This window comes from Chrysochloris asiatica, unplaced genomic scaffold (assembly GCF_000296735.1).
Source record: "Chrysochloris asiatica unplaced genomic scaffold, ChrAsi1.0 scaffold00202, whole genome shotgun sequence".
Classification (NCBI taxonomy): Eukaryota; Metazoa; Chordata; class Mammalia; order Afrosoricida; family Chrysochloridae; genus Chrysochloris; species Chrysochloris asiatica.
The window spans coordinates 4,957,312-4,973,530 of record NW_006408720.1 but is presented as its reverse complement, the minus strand read 5'-3'; the positions used below and the strand labels follow the sequence as shown (position 1 = coordinate 4,973,530).

At 37.0% G+C, this 16,219-nt stretch overlaps 2 protein-coding genes across 4 annotated transcripts in view; both read right to left on the bottom strand.

Annotated features, from left to right (window-relative positions):
* Nucleotides 1-16,219, bottom strand: part of FSTL5 (follistatin-like 5) — a 1,065,399-nt gene that overhangs the window by 950,653 nt on the left and 98,527 nt on the right. The gene's annotated exons all lie outside the window — the stretch shown is intronic.
* LOC102835264 (DNA-directed RNA polymerase II subunit RPB3-like) overlaps nucleotides 9,895-16,219 on the bottom strand; it is a 13,111-nt gene continuing 6,786 nt past the window's right edge. The window contains exon 2 of the mRNA XM_006872519.1: nucleotides 9,895-9,999. Within this exon, the coding sequence (XP_006872581.1) occupies nucleotides 9,895-9,999 (105 nt within the window). The remainder of the gene's footprint in view (nucleotides 10,000-16,219) is intronic.

The window sequence follows — 16,219 nt, the reverse complement described above, 5'->3', positions numbered from 1 at the left end:
GTGATTGATTAAGCTTTTCTATGACTTAATTATTGCATTATTCAATCAGGAAGTCAATATTTTACATCATTTTATTTTCAAATGGTTATTAATGGATTGAAATATAAACACTGCTGGTTTTTGTTTTTTTTTTTAAAACTGTGGAAATGGTAAAGAACAAAACTGTGATTATTCAAGTATTTGAGAATGCATACATGGTCATAACGATTTGTTATCCTAACTGCATGATATAATCTCATAGCTTGTTCCTAATGGCAGAATGCCACTATATCTTGGTATAACTCAATTTTAGTATCATTTCAAAAGGTTTTTTGATAAAGTGATCTTATGTTTAAACAAGAAATGTATTTTGGCCATATGTCAAAGCTAAATAATAATAAAACCATGTGTTATTTCATATAACATTATGTCTTGGCAGAATCCCAAGTGCTACATCAATTACATAAGTAGATTCCATGAAATCCAACCCAGGGGTGGAAGAGGGCTAATAGACCTTTCAGATAGCATGATAAGAATTGGCAAAGGCAATCTGTGCAGAAGAATAGATATTGAAGAAAACACAAGTCTAAAATATGATCTTGGAAACATTTAAAGAAAGAACATAGTAAATATAATTTAGCCTAAAATAAAAAGGTGCCATTGATTTATTTTGTAACCCCATGTGTTACAAAGCAAAACTACTCTATCTCTGTAGGGTTTCCTTGACTATAATGTTCAAAGAACCAGATTACCTGGTATTTCTTCTTCAGTATTTCTAGGCGAATTCAAACAACTAATTTTTCAGAAAGTAGCCAACAGTGAACCATTTGTGCAACCCAGAGACCTAGCAGGTTGATGATTTTGTTGGTAGGTGCCCTCTGGTCAGTTCCAACTCATAGCAATGCTAAGTACAATATAATAAAGCATTGTCCAGTCCTGTGCATTTCCCACAATTGCTATTATACTTGAACTCATTGTTGTAGTGTGTCAATTCATTTCCTTGAAGGTCTTCCTCTTTTTCACTAATTCTCCATTTTACCGAGTATGAGGTCCCTTTCAAGTGACTGGTCCATCCTGATTGATGTCCAACATATATGAGACAAAGTCTTACCATCCTCATTTCTAAAGAGCATTCTGACTGTACTTCCTCTAAGGCAAATTTGTTTGTTCTTTGGGCAATCTATAGTATTTTCCACATTATTCACCAACACAATAACTTAAATGCATCAATTCTTCTCAGGTCTTCCTTATTCACTGTCTACCTCTGACATGCTTATGAGACTATTCAAAATATCATGGCTTCGGTGAGGAGTACCTTAGTTCTCAAGCTGACATTTTTGCTACATGTGACTCTTTGAAGAGGTGTTCCGCAGCAGATTTGCCTATTGAAATGTGTCTTTTGATTTCTTGATTGCTGCTTCATGAGCATGTAGACAGTACTTTCTAATCATCTCTAAAATCAACTTACAGCTTAGCTAAATCAACATATAATTAAGTCATGTTGGGGCATGCATTATTTTGTTGTTGTTGTTATTATTATTATTTTTGCTTCTTAAGTGGTGTGTGGTAATCCTAAAGTATCTATGTAAATTGGACTACAATCAAAGAACAACAATGCATTAAATTGCTGGTCCTTCACCAGGAAAAACTATTCTCAAACTAAGAAAGCTGATTAAAAATATTTCTTATTTAGCATTTGGCTTTGTGACATGATAATTATTAGCATTTGATGAATGGTTATGTTATAATTTAAAATTTTATTTCTTATGATCATAAACTGAAATGAAATGTCTGACCACCTTATGTATAAACATAATTTACCTAATTATTTTCTTCTCCATAGGAAGCAAATACTCCCTGGGAAGATAAAAACAATCACCTAATCTTCTAGATTATAATATGTGGGTAATAGAGTTTAGAATATTTATGGATGTTTCTCTCTTTCTACACTACAAAGTTTAAATGACATCAAGAGAAAGCCATAGACATCATAAAGGTAATATTTGTGGGCACATATTTAATGTACATATATTTAATGTTAATTAATAAGGCTAATTATGTATTCTGTTGTCAACACCAGAAATTCCATAAACTTCCCTTATTGAGAGCGATGTAAGAAATAAAGACATTCAGTTCCAATTGAACTGATCCTCTTAATAATCATATCAATTCTCTTGGAAAACAGATACATGGTCTTTTATTTGAATGTACATGAAAATAAATATGCCTCTGCTATAAGAATAAAAGAGGGTAATGAAGTACATAAAATGAAAGCTGATTAATCCCTTTACATAGCAGAGATAAGGAAAAGATTTCTAGGTTTCTTGTTGTCGTTGTTATGTGCCATGGTGTCAGTTCTGACTCATAGCAACCCTGTACAGGGTTTCCAAGGCTGTAAATCCTTACGGGAGCAGAAAGCCTCATTTTCCTCTCGTAGAACAGCTGGTAGTTTCGAACTGCTGACCTTGCATTTCACAGCCCGATTCGTAACCACTATGCTACCAGAACTCCTTTAGAGATTTATATTTGTGCCCATTCCAAAGAGAGGTAACCCAATGGAATGAGGAAATCATCGGACAATATCTTTGATAACCCATGCAAGTAAAGTTTTACTGAAGTTAATACTGAAACAGCTACAAGCATACATTGGCAGAGAACTGCCAGAGGTTCAAGCTGGATTCAGAAGAGGATGTGAAATGAGGGATATCATTGTTGATGTCCGATGGATCTTGGATGAAAGCAAAGAATACCAGAAAGATTTACCTGTGCTTACAATTGTGTGAGTCATGACAATCTATGAAAAACATTGTGAAGTATGAGGATTCATAATTCTGCTCATGAGGAATCTGTACATGGACCAAAAGGCAGTTATTCAAACAGAACATGGGAACACTGAATGGTTTAAAAATAAAAAAGGTGTGTGAAAGGGTTGTATTCTTTCATCACACTTATTCATCCTGTGTGCTAAGCAAATCATCTGAGAAGCTGGGTTATATGAAGAAGAACATGGCATCAGGATTGGAGGAAGACTCATTAACAACCTGCAATATGCAGATGATACAATTTTGCTTGCTGAAAGTGAAGAAGACTTAAATATTTACTGATGAAGATCAAAGAGCACAGCCTTTGGTATGGATTGCATCTCAATGTCAAGAAAACAAAAATCCTCACCACTGGACCAATTAACAACATTCTTATTAATGGAGAAAAGATTGAAGTTGACAAGGACTTCATTCTTCTTGGATCAACTATCAACACTCATGAAAGCAGCAGTCAAGAAATTAAACAAGGTATTGCACTAGTCAAATCTGCTGCACAAAACCTTTTTGGGGTGTTGAAGAGCAAGGATGTCAGCTTGAAGACTAAGGTGAGCCTGACCCAAGCCACAGTATTTTCAATAACCCCAGATGCATGCAAAAGCTGGACAATGAATAAGGAAGACCATAGAAGAACTGATGCTTTTGAGTTATGGTGTTGGAGGAGAATATTGAAAGTGCCATGAGCTGTCAAAAGAACCAACAAATCTGTGTTGGAAGCAGTGCAGCCAGAGTGCTCCTTGGAGGCTAGAATGGCCAAGCTTCGTCTCTCATACTTCAGACATATTGTCAGGAGGGACCAGTCACTGGAGAAGATATCATGTTTGGTAGGGTAAAGGGTCAGAGAAAAAGAGGAAGACCCCCAGCGAGATGGATTGGCCAAGTGGCAGCATCAATGGGCTCAAGCATGGCAACAATAGTGAGGTTGGCCCAGGATCAGGCAGAGTTTCGTTCTTCTGTGCATAAGGTCGCTATGAGTTGATACCGACTCTATGGCACCAACAACAACATTTCTCCAACTGTCTATGTACGTGGAGAAAGATAAACATATGAATCCTGGTGTGATGCTGTGGGTTAATATGCTGGACTGCAAAGTTGGTTTGAACCACAAGGTTGGTGGTTCAAGTTCACAGCCGCTCGTCAGATACCCTATACAGGGTTGCTATGGGTCAGAACCGACTCGATGGCACTTAACAACAACAATGTTTCTCCACCTGCCTATGGAGAATCAGATTTCTCTGGGTCATTAATAAAAACTATACAATAAGGCTATGCTAGGAGGCCCTGGAAGGAGCCCTGGTAGCACATTGGATTATAAACTGGGCTGCTAACTGCAAGGTCAGTAGTTTGAATCTACTAGTTGCTCTTCAAGAGATGAGGCTTTGTGTTTCCATAGAGATTTACAGCCTCAGGAATCCTATACAGGGTCTCTGTGAGATGGAACCAACTTGGTGGCACCCAACCACTGCCACCAGGATACCCTTGGTGGCACAGAGAGTTAAACCATCAACTACTAACTGAAACATTGCCAGTTTGAACCCATCAGAGATATACTGGGAGACAGGCCTGACAATGTTGTTGTTGTTAGGTGCCATTGACTCAAAGCGACCTTATGTACAGCAGAAAGAAACACGGCCCGATTCTGGGCCAACCTCACTACTGTTGTCACGCTTGAGTCCATCGATGCTGCCACTTGGCCAATCCATCTTGTTTGGTATCTTCCTCTTTTTTTCTGACCCTCCACCTTACCAAACATGATATCCTTTTCCAGTGACCTACTCTCCTGACAATATGTCCAAAGTATGAGAGACAAAGTTTGGCCATCTTGGCTCCAAGGAGCACTCTGTCTGAACTTCTTCCAAAATGGATTTATTGGTTCTTTTGGCAGCACTTCCAAAAATCATAGGCTCTGAAATCTCCAGAGAAATTTCTACTCACAGGTTCACCATGAGTCACAATTGACTCACTAGCAACTAGCATCCACAAAACCATGTCACATAGAAAGATAACATTCATTAATCAGTATTGTTGGGAATAATTGAAAAGGAAAGCAAAGATTCAGGTTTCTTCTATTTCTTTGCAACATTGAAAATGATTCCTCTCCTCAGGCATAGCCATCCCTTTAGTTAAAAGGAGACTATGTTGTAAAATGAGAGACTTATCTATTTTTAAATTCAAGGGAGGAAAAAACTTGTCTTTTTAGAATTTATTGTCCAAAATTTATAGTGAAGCAAGGTCAACTGCATTTAAGTTGATCATATTCTGAAAAACAAACAACAGAAACAGTAAAACTTATCTCATTGGACTTAAAAAAAGAAAAAATCAAATGCATACATAATTTTGCTGGATTATACATTGCTGCCCATTATGAACCTTTAATATTAAGAGATTAATAAAAGATACAAATGTGTCTGTAGTAAGCAAAAGTGAGGTAACTCAGCTAAAGTAATCTTGTTATTAATCATTATGACCAATAATATTACTTGAAGAATATGGATGTCAATATAAAGGGACCTTTTATACATATTCATTAGTGCTATAAAAGCTCTGGTAGGAATAATGGCCAGTAGATACTAATGATTAATACCGATCAATGGACAGAAAAGGAACAATTATACATAAGTGTAAATGTTAGTGACAAGCTTTCATACCAGATAGCCAACCTTTCACTTATCAGCTCAATACATAATCCACTGGACTACCAGTGGCAAAAATATAGAGAGATAAATTTTACATATTTTAAAAGGCTAACTAATATCTTATTTGGAGTCTTGGTTTGGCATTATAGGATATGTACTAGGCTGCTAACTGTAAGTTTTGGTAGTTCAAACACACCAGTTGCTCCCTTGAAACACTATACAGTGTTGCTTAGAGTTGGAACTAGCTGGATGGCTCTTAATAAGAAGTGTCTTAGTTATATATGTTGTGGTTGTTACGTTCCTTAGAGTAAGTTCCAACTCAAAGCGACCCTGTATATGGTTTCAAAGACTGGAAACCTTTGCAAGAGCAGAAAGCCTAATTTTTCTCCCAGTGAGTAACTGGTGGACTTAAACTACCACCTTGAGATTTGCAGTCCAGTGCTTTCCTACAGAGTCACTATGATCACCCTTAATTATATGTTGTTGTTGTTAGGTGCCATTGAATCAATACTGACTCATAGCAACCTTATGCACAGCAGAATGAATCCTGGGCCAACCTCACTATTGTTGCTACACTGGAATCCATCAATGCAACCAAGAACCCGATTCTTGGCCAACCTCACTATTGTTGCCACACTGGAGTCCATTTATGCTTCCACCTGACCAATACATCTCATTGGGGGTCTTCTTCTTTTTCTCTGACCCTCCACCTTACCATGCATGATATCCCTCTCAAGTTACTGGTCCCTTCTGACAATATGTCCAAAGTAAGAGAGACAACGTTTGGCTATCTTGGCCTCCAAGAAGCACTATGGTTGCACTTCTATCAAAACGGATCTATTGGTTCTTTTGACATCCCATGGCACTTTCAATATTCTCTTCCAACACCATAACTCAAAAGCATCAATTCTTCTATAGTCTTCCTTATTCACTGTCCAGCTTTTGCATGCATATGAGGTTATTCAAAATACCATGGCTTAGGTCAGGTGCACCTTAGTCCTCAAACTGATATCTTTGGTCTTCAACACTTTAAAAAGGTCTTGTGCAGCAAATTTGCCTAATGTAATACGTCGTTTCATTTCTGACTGCTGCTTCTGTGAGTGTTAATAGTTGATCCAAGAAGAATGAAGTCCTTGACAACTTCAATCTTTTCTTGTTGATAAGAATATTGTTTATTGGTCCAGTGGTGAAGATTTTTGTTTTCTTTACATTGAGATATAATCCATACTGAAAGCTGTGCTTTTTGATCTTCATCAGTAAATGTTGTAAGTCCTCTTCACTTTCAGCAAGCAAGGTTGTATCATCTGCATATCTTAGGCTGTTAATAAGACTTCCTCCAATCATGGTGCCATGTTTTTATTCATGTATTTATTCAGCTTCTTGGATTATTTGCTCAGTACACAGTTTTAATAAGTATGGTTAAAGAATACAACCTTGTCACTCACCTTTCTTGGTTTTAAACCATTCAGTGTTTCCATGTTCTGTTCGAACAACTGCCTCTTAGTCCAGGTACAGATTCCTCATGAGCACAATTACGTGTTCTGGAATACTCATACTTCACAATGTTGTCCATAGATTGTCATGATCCACACAATCGAAAGCCTTTGTGTAGCAATAAAGCAAAGGTAAACATCTTTCTGATATTCTCTGCTTTCATCCAAGATCCATCGGACATCAGCAATGATATCCCTAGTTCCGCGGCCTCTTCTAAATCCGGCTTGAAATTCTGGAACTTCTCTGTCAATGTATGCTTGCATTCGTTTCTATATTACCTTTAATAAAACTTTAGTCGCATAAGATATCAAAGAGATTGTCCAATGATTTCCACCTTCCGTTATGTCACTTCTCTTTGGAATGGGCATAAATATGGATCTCTTCCAAAGAGTTGGCCAGATAGTTGTCTTCTAAATTCTTGGCAGAGATGAGTGAGTGCCTCCTGTGCCACCTCACCTTCTTGAAAGATTTCAATTTTGATTCCATCAATTCCTGGTGCCTTGTTCTTTGCCAATTCCTTCAATGCATCTTGGACTTCTTCTTTCAGTATCATTGGCTCTTGATCATATGCTACCTCTTGAAACAGTTGAACATTAACCATTTCCTTTTGGTACAGTGACTCTGTGTATTCCTTCCATCTTCTCTTGATGTTTTCCATATCATTCAATAATTTGCCCAGAAAATCTTTCAATAATGTAAGTTGAGGCTTGACCTTTTCTTCAGTTCCTCCAGCTTGAGAAATGTTTAGTGTGTTCCTTTTTTTGTTTTTTTTCTGATTCCAGATCTTTGCACATTTTGTTGTAATATTTGGCTTTAACTTCTTGAAGTGATCTTTTAAATTTTCTGTTCAGCTCTTGTGCTTCCTCATTTCTTCCATTTGCTTTAGCATCTCTACACTGGAGAGCAAGCTTCAGTGTCTCTTCTGACATCCATTCTGAACTTTTCCTTCTTTCTTGTCTTCTTAATGACTTTTTGCTTTCTTCATGTATGATGTTCTTGATGTCATCCCACAATTCTTCTGGTCTTTGGTCTTTAATGTATCAAATCTGGTCTTCATATGATCTTTAAATTCAGGTGGGATATATTTAAGGTCATATCTTAGCTCTCATGGACTTGTTTTCATTTTCTTCATCTTCAGTTTGAATTTGCATATGAGTAATTTACAGTCTGTTCCACAGTCTACCCCTGGCCTTGTTTTGATTAATGATATAGAGCTTTTCCGTTGTCTCTTTCCACAGATGTTGTCAATTTGATTTCTTTGTATTCCATTGGTGAGGTCCATATGTATAGTCATCTCTTATGCTGTCTAAAGAAAGTATTTGAAATGAACAAATCATTGGTTTTGCAGAATTCTATCATGCATTCTCCAGCATGATTTCTATCAACAAGGCCATATTTTCCAACTACTTATCCTTCTTTTTTGCTCCCAATCTTTGCATTCCAATCACCAGTAATGATCAATACATCTTGATTGCATGGTTGATCAACTTCAGATTGAAGATATTGGTAGAATTCTTCGATTTCATCCTTACTGACTTTAGTGGTTGGTGCGTAAATTTGAATAATTGTGGTGTTAATTGGGCTTCCCTATAGGTGCATGGATATTATCCTAACACAGACAGCATTGTACCTCATGCATAATCTGGATATGTTCTTTTTGACAATGAATAAAACAGCTTTCCTCTTCAATTTGTCATATCTGGAATAGTAAACCATGTGGTTGTCAGATTCAAAATGGCCAATGCCAGTCCATTTCAGCTCTTTAATGCCTAAGATATTGATGTTTATGCGTTCCATTTCATTTTTGACAACTTCCAATTTTCCCAGATTCATACTTTGTACATTCCACATTCTAATTTTCAGTGGATATTTACAGCTGATTCTCTTTATTTTGAGTTGTGCCCCATCAGCATAAGACGGTCCCATGGGCTTTTCTCCCATGGGGTTTACTCCATTCACATCATCACGGTCAACTCTATTCTGATGAGGCAGCCCTTTCCCGGTCACATTTTGAGTGTCATTCAACCCGAGGGGTCATTTTCTGGTACTAAATCTGACAGTGTTTCTCTGATATTCATAAGAATTTCAGTGACTTAATATTTGGAAGTAGTTTGTCACTCCTTCTTCCTAGTCTGTCTTCATCTGGAAGCTCATCTGAAACCTGTTCACCATGGATGACCCCACTGGTATTTAGAATACCGATGGCATAGTTTGAATCAAACTGACTTTGTGGCACAGTACATAATTCTGCATGCCACACCAGGACTAAAAGACAAAGGCATAACACTAACTAAAAGTAATAAAGTGATTGCTGAAAAATCAATATATATTTGTTTAATATTTACATGCTGTAAAAGATGTCAATATAAAATATTTAAGTATTTATTTTATATTCAATTTAAGCATATTAGAATGTAACTTTGTGGAAACTTGGACCAGTGGACTATGTTACAGAGCCACTCCACTTTATTACCATATCAGATAGCTTTGATCCCATTCTGAATCATGCATTCCCATGAATACAGGAACTTCCCTCCTGTAAGTCTTCCACACACACGCACACACATTCTTTCAGAATCATCTATTTTGCTGGAGACAATCTAATTATAACATGCCAGAAATATAAAAAATGCTAGCATTCATAATGCAGTACATGTAACATCCTAAATCATGGAGACATAATATATTTTCAGTAAGCAATAATGCTAAATTCTCAGTTTCCTTATGTTTAATCATAATCTTCTTTTTTTCTAATACCTTCTTTTTATTACCTTCTCTTATAATTTGAGTCAAGTTTCTGATCTAATATCACTGCCACAAAGCAACCATTCTTGACCATTTTGTCTAAAACAGGACTCTTTTATTATCGAATTCTTCATAAATACTTTATGCATTCTCTGTAGTAATTTGCACTTGCTGAAATACATATAGCTATTTAGGTATTTTCTGTCCATCACAATAGAATGTCAACTCCCATGAGCAAAGAAATTTGCTGCAGTTACTAGTATACTTGCATTGCTTAGAAGAGTATCTACTAGAAAGTAGGCACTAACCAAAATCGTATCTGAACTCTAGAAAAACACACACACACAAATATATAAAGGAAATTGTGAAATTCAGTAGGGGGTAATGTAGGAAGCTCAATAGACAACAACCAAAGTAATGATGTTTTGTTCTGCTTTCTTGGCTTAGGTAGGTGAAGGGAAGCTGTGACAATTCAGGGTCCCCAAAATTCAGAGTGTGTGAGATTGTAAGAATAACAGTTTATCAGTAAAGCACTTTTTTTTGTTGTTATTCTTTTGGCAGTCCATGGTACTTTCAATTTTCTCCTCCAACGCCATAACTCTAATGCATCCATTCTTCCATGGCCTTCCTTATTGACTGTCCAACTTTCAAATATGCATGAGGTTATTTAAAATGCCATGGCTTAGATCAGGTGCACCTTAGTCTTCAAACTGACATCTTTGCACTTCAACATTTTGAAGATATCTTGTACAGCAGATTTGCCTAATGCAGTAAATCATTTGATTTCTTGACTGCTGCTTTCCAGGAGTATTTATGGTTTATCCTAGCAAAATGAAATCTTTGACAACTTCAATCTTTTCTCCATTTATATGGACATTGTTTATTGGTCCAGGGTGAGGAATTTTGTTTTCTTTACATTGAGATATAACCCATATTGAAGGCTGTGGTATTTGATCTTCCACAGTATTTTAAGTCCTCTTCCCTTTCAGTAAGCCAGATTGTGCTATCTGCATATCACAAGTTATTAATGAGTTTTCCTCCAATCCTGATGCTATGTTTTTCTTCATATACTCCAGAGTCTCAGATTATTTGCTCAGCATACAGATTGAATAAATATGGTAAAAGAATACAACCCTGGCACACAATTTTCCTAATTTTAAACCATTCGGTATTCTCTTGTTTGGTTTGAGCAACTGCTTCTTGGTCTATGTACAGGTTCCTCATGAGCACAAAAAGTGTTCTGGAATACTCATTCCTTTCAATGTTTTCCATAGCTTGTCATGATCCATGCAATTGAAAAGCCTTTTAATAGTCAATAAAGCACAGGGAAGCATCTTTCTAGTATTCTCTGCTCTTAGGCAAGAACCACCTGATATCTGCAGTGATATCCTTCATTCCATGTCCTTTTCTGAATCCATCTTGAACCTTGGGAAATTCTCTGTCAATGTGTGGTTGCAGTTGCTTTAGTATTATCTTAGTAAAATTTTACTCACATGGCATACCAATGATATTGTCAGATGATTTCCACATTCCAATGGGTCACCTAGCTTTGGAATGGGCACAAATATGGGTCTCTTCCTATCAGTTGGCCAGTTCCAAATTTATTGGCATAGATGAGTGAGTGCCTCCAGTACTGCATCAATTTGTTGAAAGATTTCAATTTGTAGTCCATCTTTTCCTGGTGCCTTATTCTTTGCCAGTGCATTGAATGCACCTAGAACTTCTTCCTTCAGAATCATTTGCTTGTCATCATATGCTACCTCTTAAAATGGTTGAACACTGACCATTTCTTTTTGGCACAGTTTCTCTGTGTATTCTTTCCATCTTCTTTTGATGTGTTTTGCATTATTCAATATTTTGTCCATGTTGTTGTTGCTATATACCATTGAGTCAGTTCTGACCCATAGGGACCCTTTATAGGGTTTCCAAGGAATGACTGGTGAGGTTGAACTGCCGATCTTGCAGTTCAAACTGGCCCTGCTGTCCAGTGGATTAACCCACAGCACCACACCAAGACTCTTTTTGTCCATAGAATCCTTCAATATCTTAAATCTAAGGTTGAATTTTTTCTTCAGTTACCTCAGTTTGAGACATGTTGAGTGTGTTCTTTGCTTTTGGCTTTCTAACTACTGGTCCATAGTATTTTCAATATTTTTCACAAGTATCATAAGTCAAATAAATTGATTCATCTAAAAATCTTCCTTATTCATCATCCTTCATTCACATTCATATGAGGCTATTTGAAATAACTTGGTTGGGCCAGGCACATCTAAGTCCTCAAACTGAAAGCTTTGCTTTCGTAATTTTAAAGATATCTTTTGTAGCAGATTTTCATAATGTCACTTGAAGTCTTGACTGCTGCTCCCATGAGAATTAATTGTGAATTCAAGCAAAATGAAGTCTTTGACAACGTCAATCTTCTCTCCATTTATCATAATGGTATTTATTGTTTCAGGTGTGAGGATTTTTGTTTCTTTTACATTAAGGTGAAATCCATATAAAATGTTTTAGTGTTAAATCTTCATAAGTATGTATTTCAAGTCTTCTTTGCGTTCAGCAAGCAAGGTTATATCATCTACATATCACAGGTTGTTAATGAACCTTTCTTCAGTCCTGATGCTATGTTCTTCTTCATATAATCCAGTTTCACAGATTGTTTGCTCAGCATAAAAATTGAATACATATGGTAATAGAATACAATCCTGACACACACATTTTTAAGACATTTATAAGCCCTTTGCTCAGTCCTAATAGCTGCCTCTTTGTGATGGACAGCTCCTCATGAGCACAAGTGTTATGAAATACCTGTTCTTTGCAATGCTACTTACAGTTTGTTATGATCCACACAATCAAATTACTTTGCATAGTCAATAAAGAACAATTAAATATATTTCTGGTATTCTCTGCTTTCAGGAAATATTCATCTGACATCCATAATGATAGCCTTTATTTCGTGTCTCCTTCTGAATCCAGCTTATGCTACTCCTTGTCAACAGTTGTTGTGGTTTTTTTAAAAATTTATCTTCAGTATAATTTTGCTTATTTGTGATATGTATAAAATTGCTTTATGATTTTGCATTCCATTGGGTCACTTTTTTGGTATGTGCACAAATATGGATCTCTTCCACTCTTTCACATTTATTGACATATATGAATGAGCACCTACAGTGCTGCACCTGTATGTTGAAACACTTCCATTTTTATCCCATCAATTCCTGGAGCCTTGTTTTTTTTTTTTTTTTAATGCCTTCAGTGCCTTTTGGAATTCTTCCATCAGTAATATCAGTTCTTAATGATTCCTCTTGGAATGAATGAATGAACATCGACCAGTTGTTATTGATACAGTGACTCTGTTTTCCTTCCATATTCTTTTGATGCTTTCAGCATGATTCAATATTTTGCCCATAGAAACCTTCAGGATTAAAAGTCATCAAGTCTTGATTTTTTTCTCCAGTTCTTTCAGCTTGAGAAATGCTGAGCATGTTTTTCCATTTTTTCCCCCAACTCTAGGTCTCTGCACATTCCACTATAGTTCTTTATTTTGTCATCTGGAGCTGTCCTTTGAAATTTTCTATTCAGTCCCTTTTTTTTTGTCTACCCTCAAGAGTAAAGTGACTCTTCTGACACACTTTGATCTTCTTCTTCTCCTGTGTTTTTAATGACCTTTTGCTTTCTCCAAGTATGATGTTCTTGATATCATCCCACAGCTCTTCTGCTCTTCAGCCATTAATGTCCAGTGCATCAATTCTGGTTTTGGGTTGTCTCTAAATTCAGGTGGTACATATTGCAGGTGCTTTTTTTTTTTAAGTTTTTATTGTGAACTGAGTCACAGTTTACATGGGAGAACATCAGCTTTACACCATCATTTAATTGCAACGACTACAATTTCTTCCGTGCATCATTATTCAACAGTATTTACTTCCATACCCTGTTTGATTTTTTGTTGTTGCTTGTTTCTTCTTTTTTTTTGGGGGGGGGGGGAGGTGTACACAAAAACACTCAAGAGTATATAATAATTTAAACAACAAAAGGGCACATTCTGCAGGTCTGCCTACTGGCTGCCAGCACCCAGTTCCTTTCTTTCCATGAGTCCAGAGTCCTCAGCTGCTCCCTTTCTCCATGTCCTCATCTCTGCCTCCATCTCTGGTGTCACTGCTTCTCTGGATAGGGTCCCACATTCCACTTGTGCTCTTATCCCTTAGTGGTCCTAGGATTTTCTGTTTCTGGACTGTTACATTAACTACTCCCCTGTTTCTGTTACAAAACTTCCACCTTTACAGTTGTGACAGTCACAGTAAATCATGATAACAATTACTCACTATTGAATCATAAGAATTTTATCACCATATCTTTTCACCAGGCCCATCTAGACAAGATGAAAACTATTCAGTGGGGTCTCTACATTCCTCCGCACATTCTTAAGCTAAACTCCCTCTTGAAAACTTGTAAGCCAGTCACTTCATGCCTTTATTGCCCCCTCATTTTAGGTAGCCAATGTCTAAGTTGCCTGTCCCTATCTACCCTGTATATAGAGGGGATAGGATTGATACTTGATGTGAAGACTCCTTCCCTCTCAGTTGGTATTTTGAGCTAATACATCCATAAATATAGGTCACGTTCATCAAATTGTAGTGATTTACATTTGTTTCCTTTATCAAAAAAATTGTTTTTTTATCTTCCTTTAATTGAGTTCTGATTATCAAGCTATTGAATGAAGCTACGTAAAATGGGTAAAATCTGCAAGTTTGAGCATTCTTGTGCATCAACCCTCACTTCATATCAGCTGGATGCTTCACTGACAGCTTTATCCCTCTGTGGCTATGTCCTTGTCCTTGGGCTCAAGAGTCCCAGGTCTCACCATGCTTCGGGCCAACCAGCCCTTCCTCTTCTTTCTCTCATCTCCAGACCAATGGGAGTCTATGGACTATGGTTGAACTCAGCTCATTTCTTCAATGCTGCCTTATCACTTCTTCTACTCACTAGTAGACCATTGTGGTCTCCAACAAGCTTACATGCCTGCTCATGTGTTCCCTTTCAGTTTCAGTCTTGGAGAGTGGTTTGTCCTGAAGGGACTTGACTCCTTGCATTGATGGCTTCCTGGTGAACAACTTGCTTGTTCTTGTAGCAGCCAATCATACTGCCATTTTTGTTTTGGATTTTTCCTGATGATCTTTCTTAGAAGATGTATCTTATTTTGCTCTGGCTGTTCCAGGCTGGTCTGCTTGTCCCTTCTAGTGGGAATGAGCCCTCCAGGTGGTATTTTGACACCCATGGATTGTTTTAATTTTCTCCAGCTTCAGCCTGAACTTCTATATGAGCAATGGGTGAATGGGTGGTCTGTTCCACAGTCTGCCCCTCACCTAATTTTGACTGATGTGATTTAGTTTTGGCATCATCTCTTCCCCCAATGTAGACAATTTGATCCTTGTGGATTCTACTTGGTGAGGTCCAGGTGTATAGCCATTTTATATGTTGTTGAAAAAAAACATATTGTCACTTGTCTTGCAAAATTCTATCATCATCATTTCTATCACTGAGACCATACTTTCCAACTAAGAATTTTTCATCTCTGTTTCCAACTGTTGCATTCTAATAATTAAAAATTATTAATGCATCTTGATTGCATGTTTGATAAATTTCACACTTAAAATAATGGTAGAATTCTTCAGTTTCATCATCTCTGGCTTTAATAGTTGGTGTGTAAATTTATATAGTAGTATTAACTTCTTTTTTTCCTTGTTGTTGTTAGGTACCGTTGAGTTGGTTCCAACACATATCGACCTTGTAGAGGGTTTCCAATGAGTGACTGATGAGCTTGAACTACCGTCCTTGCAGTTCAAACAACTTTGCTGTCCAGTGTATTAACCCACAGAACCACACCAGGATTTATGGATATTAAACTATCATAGACAGCATTGTATTTTAAGATAGTTCTTCACATGTTATTGTTGACAATGGGACTCCATTACTCTCCAATTTGTCATTCCTGGCTCAGTACATCATATACCATATACTTGTCTGATTCAAAATAGCCAATACCAGTCCATTTCATCTCACTAATGCCTAGACTTTATGCATTCCATATCGTTTGACAACTTTCAATTTTCCTAGATTCACACTTTGTACATCCCACATTCTGATACTAATGTATGTTTGCAGTTGTTTCTTTTGATTTTCAGTAGGGCCATCTCTTCAAATGTAGGTCTTGATAGCTTAACTCCATCACTGTCATTACAATAAACTTTGTTTTGAGGGAGCAGCTGTTCTACAGTCTTATTTTGAGTGCCTTCTAACCTGAAGGAATCGTCTTCTGATACTATACCTGTTAATATTCTGTTACTATTAACATTCAGTGTCTAATCATTCAGAAGTGGTATACCTCTTCTTCTTCCTAGTCTTAGTCTGAAATCTCTGCTGAAACCTGTCCACCATGGGTTTCCCTGCTGGAATTTAAAATACCAGTGGCATAGCTTCCAGCATTATGGCAACATACAAGCCACCACAGTAGGCGAAATGACAAGTTAGACCAAAAACAATCAACTGTAG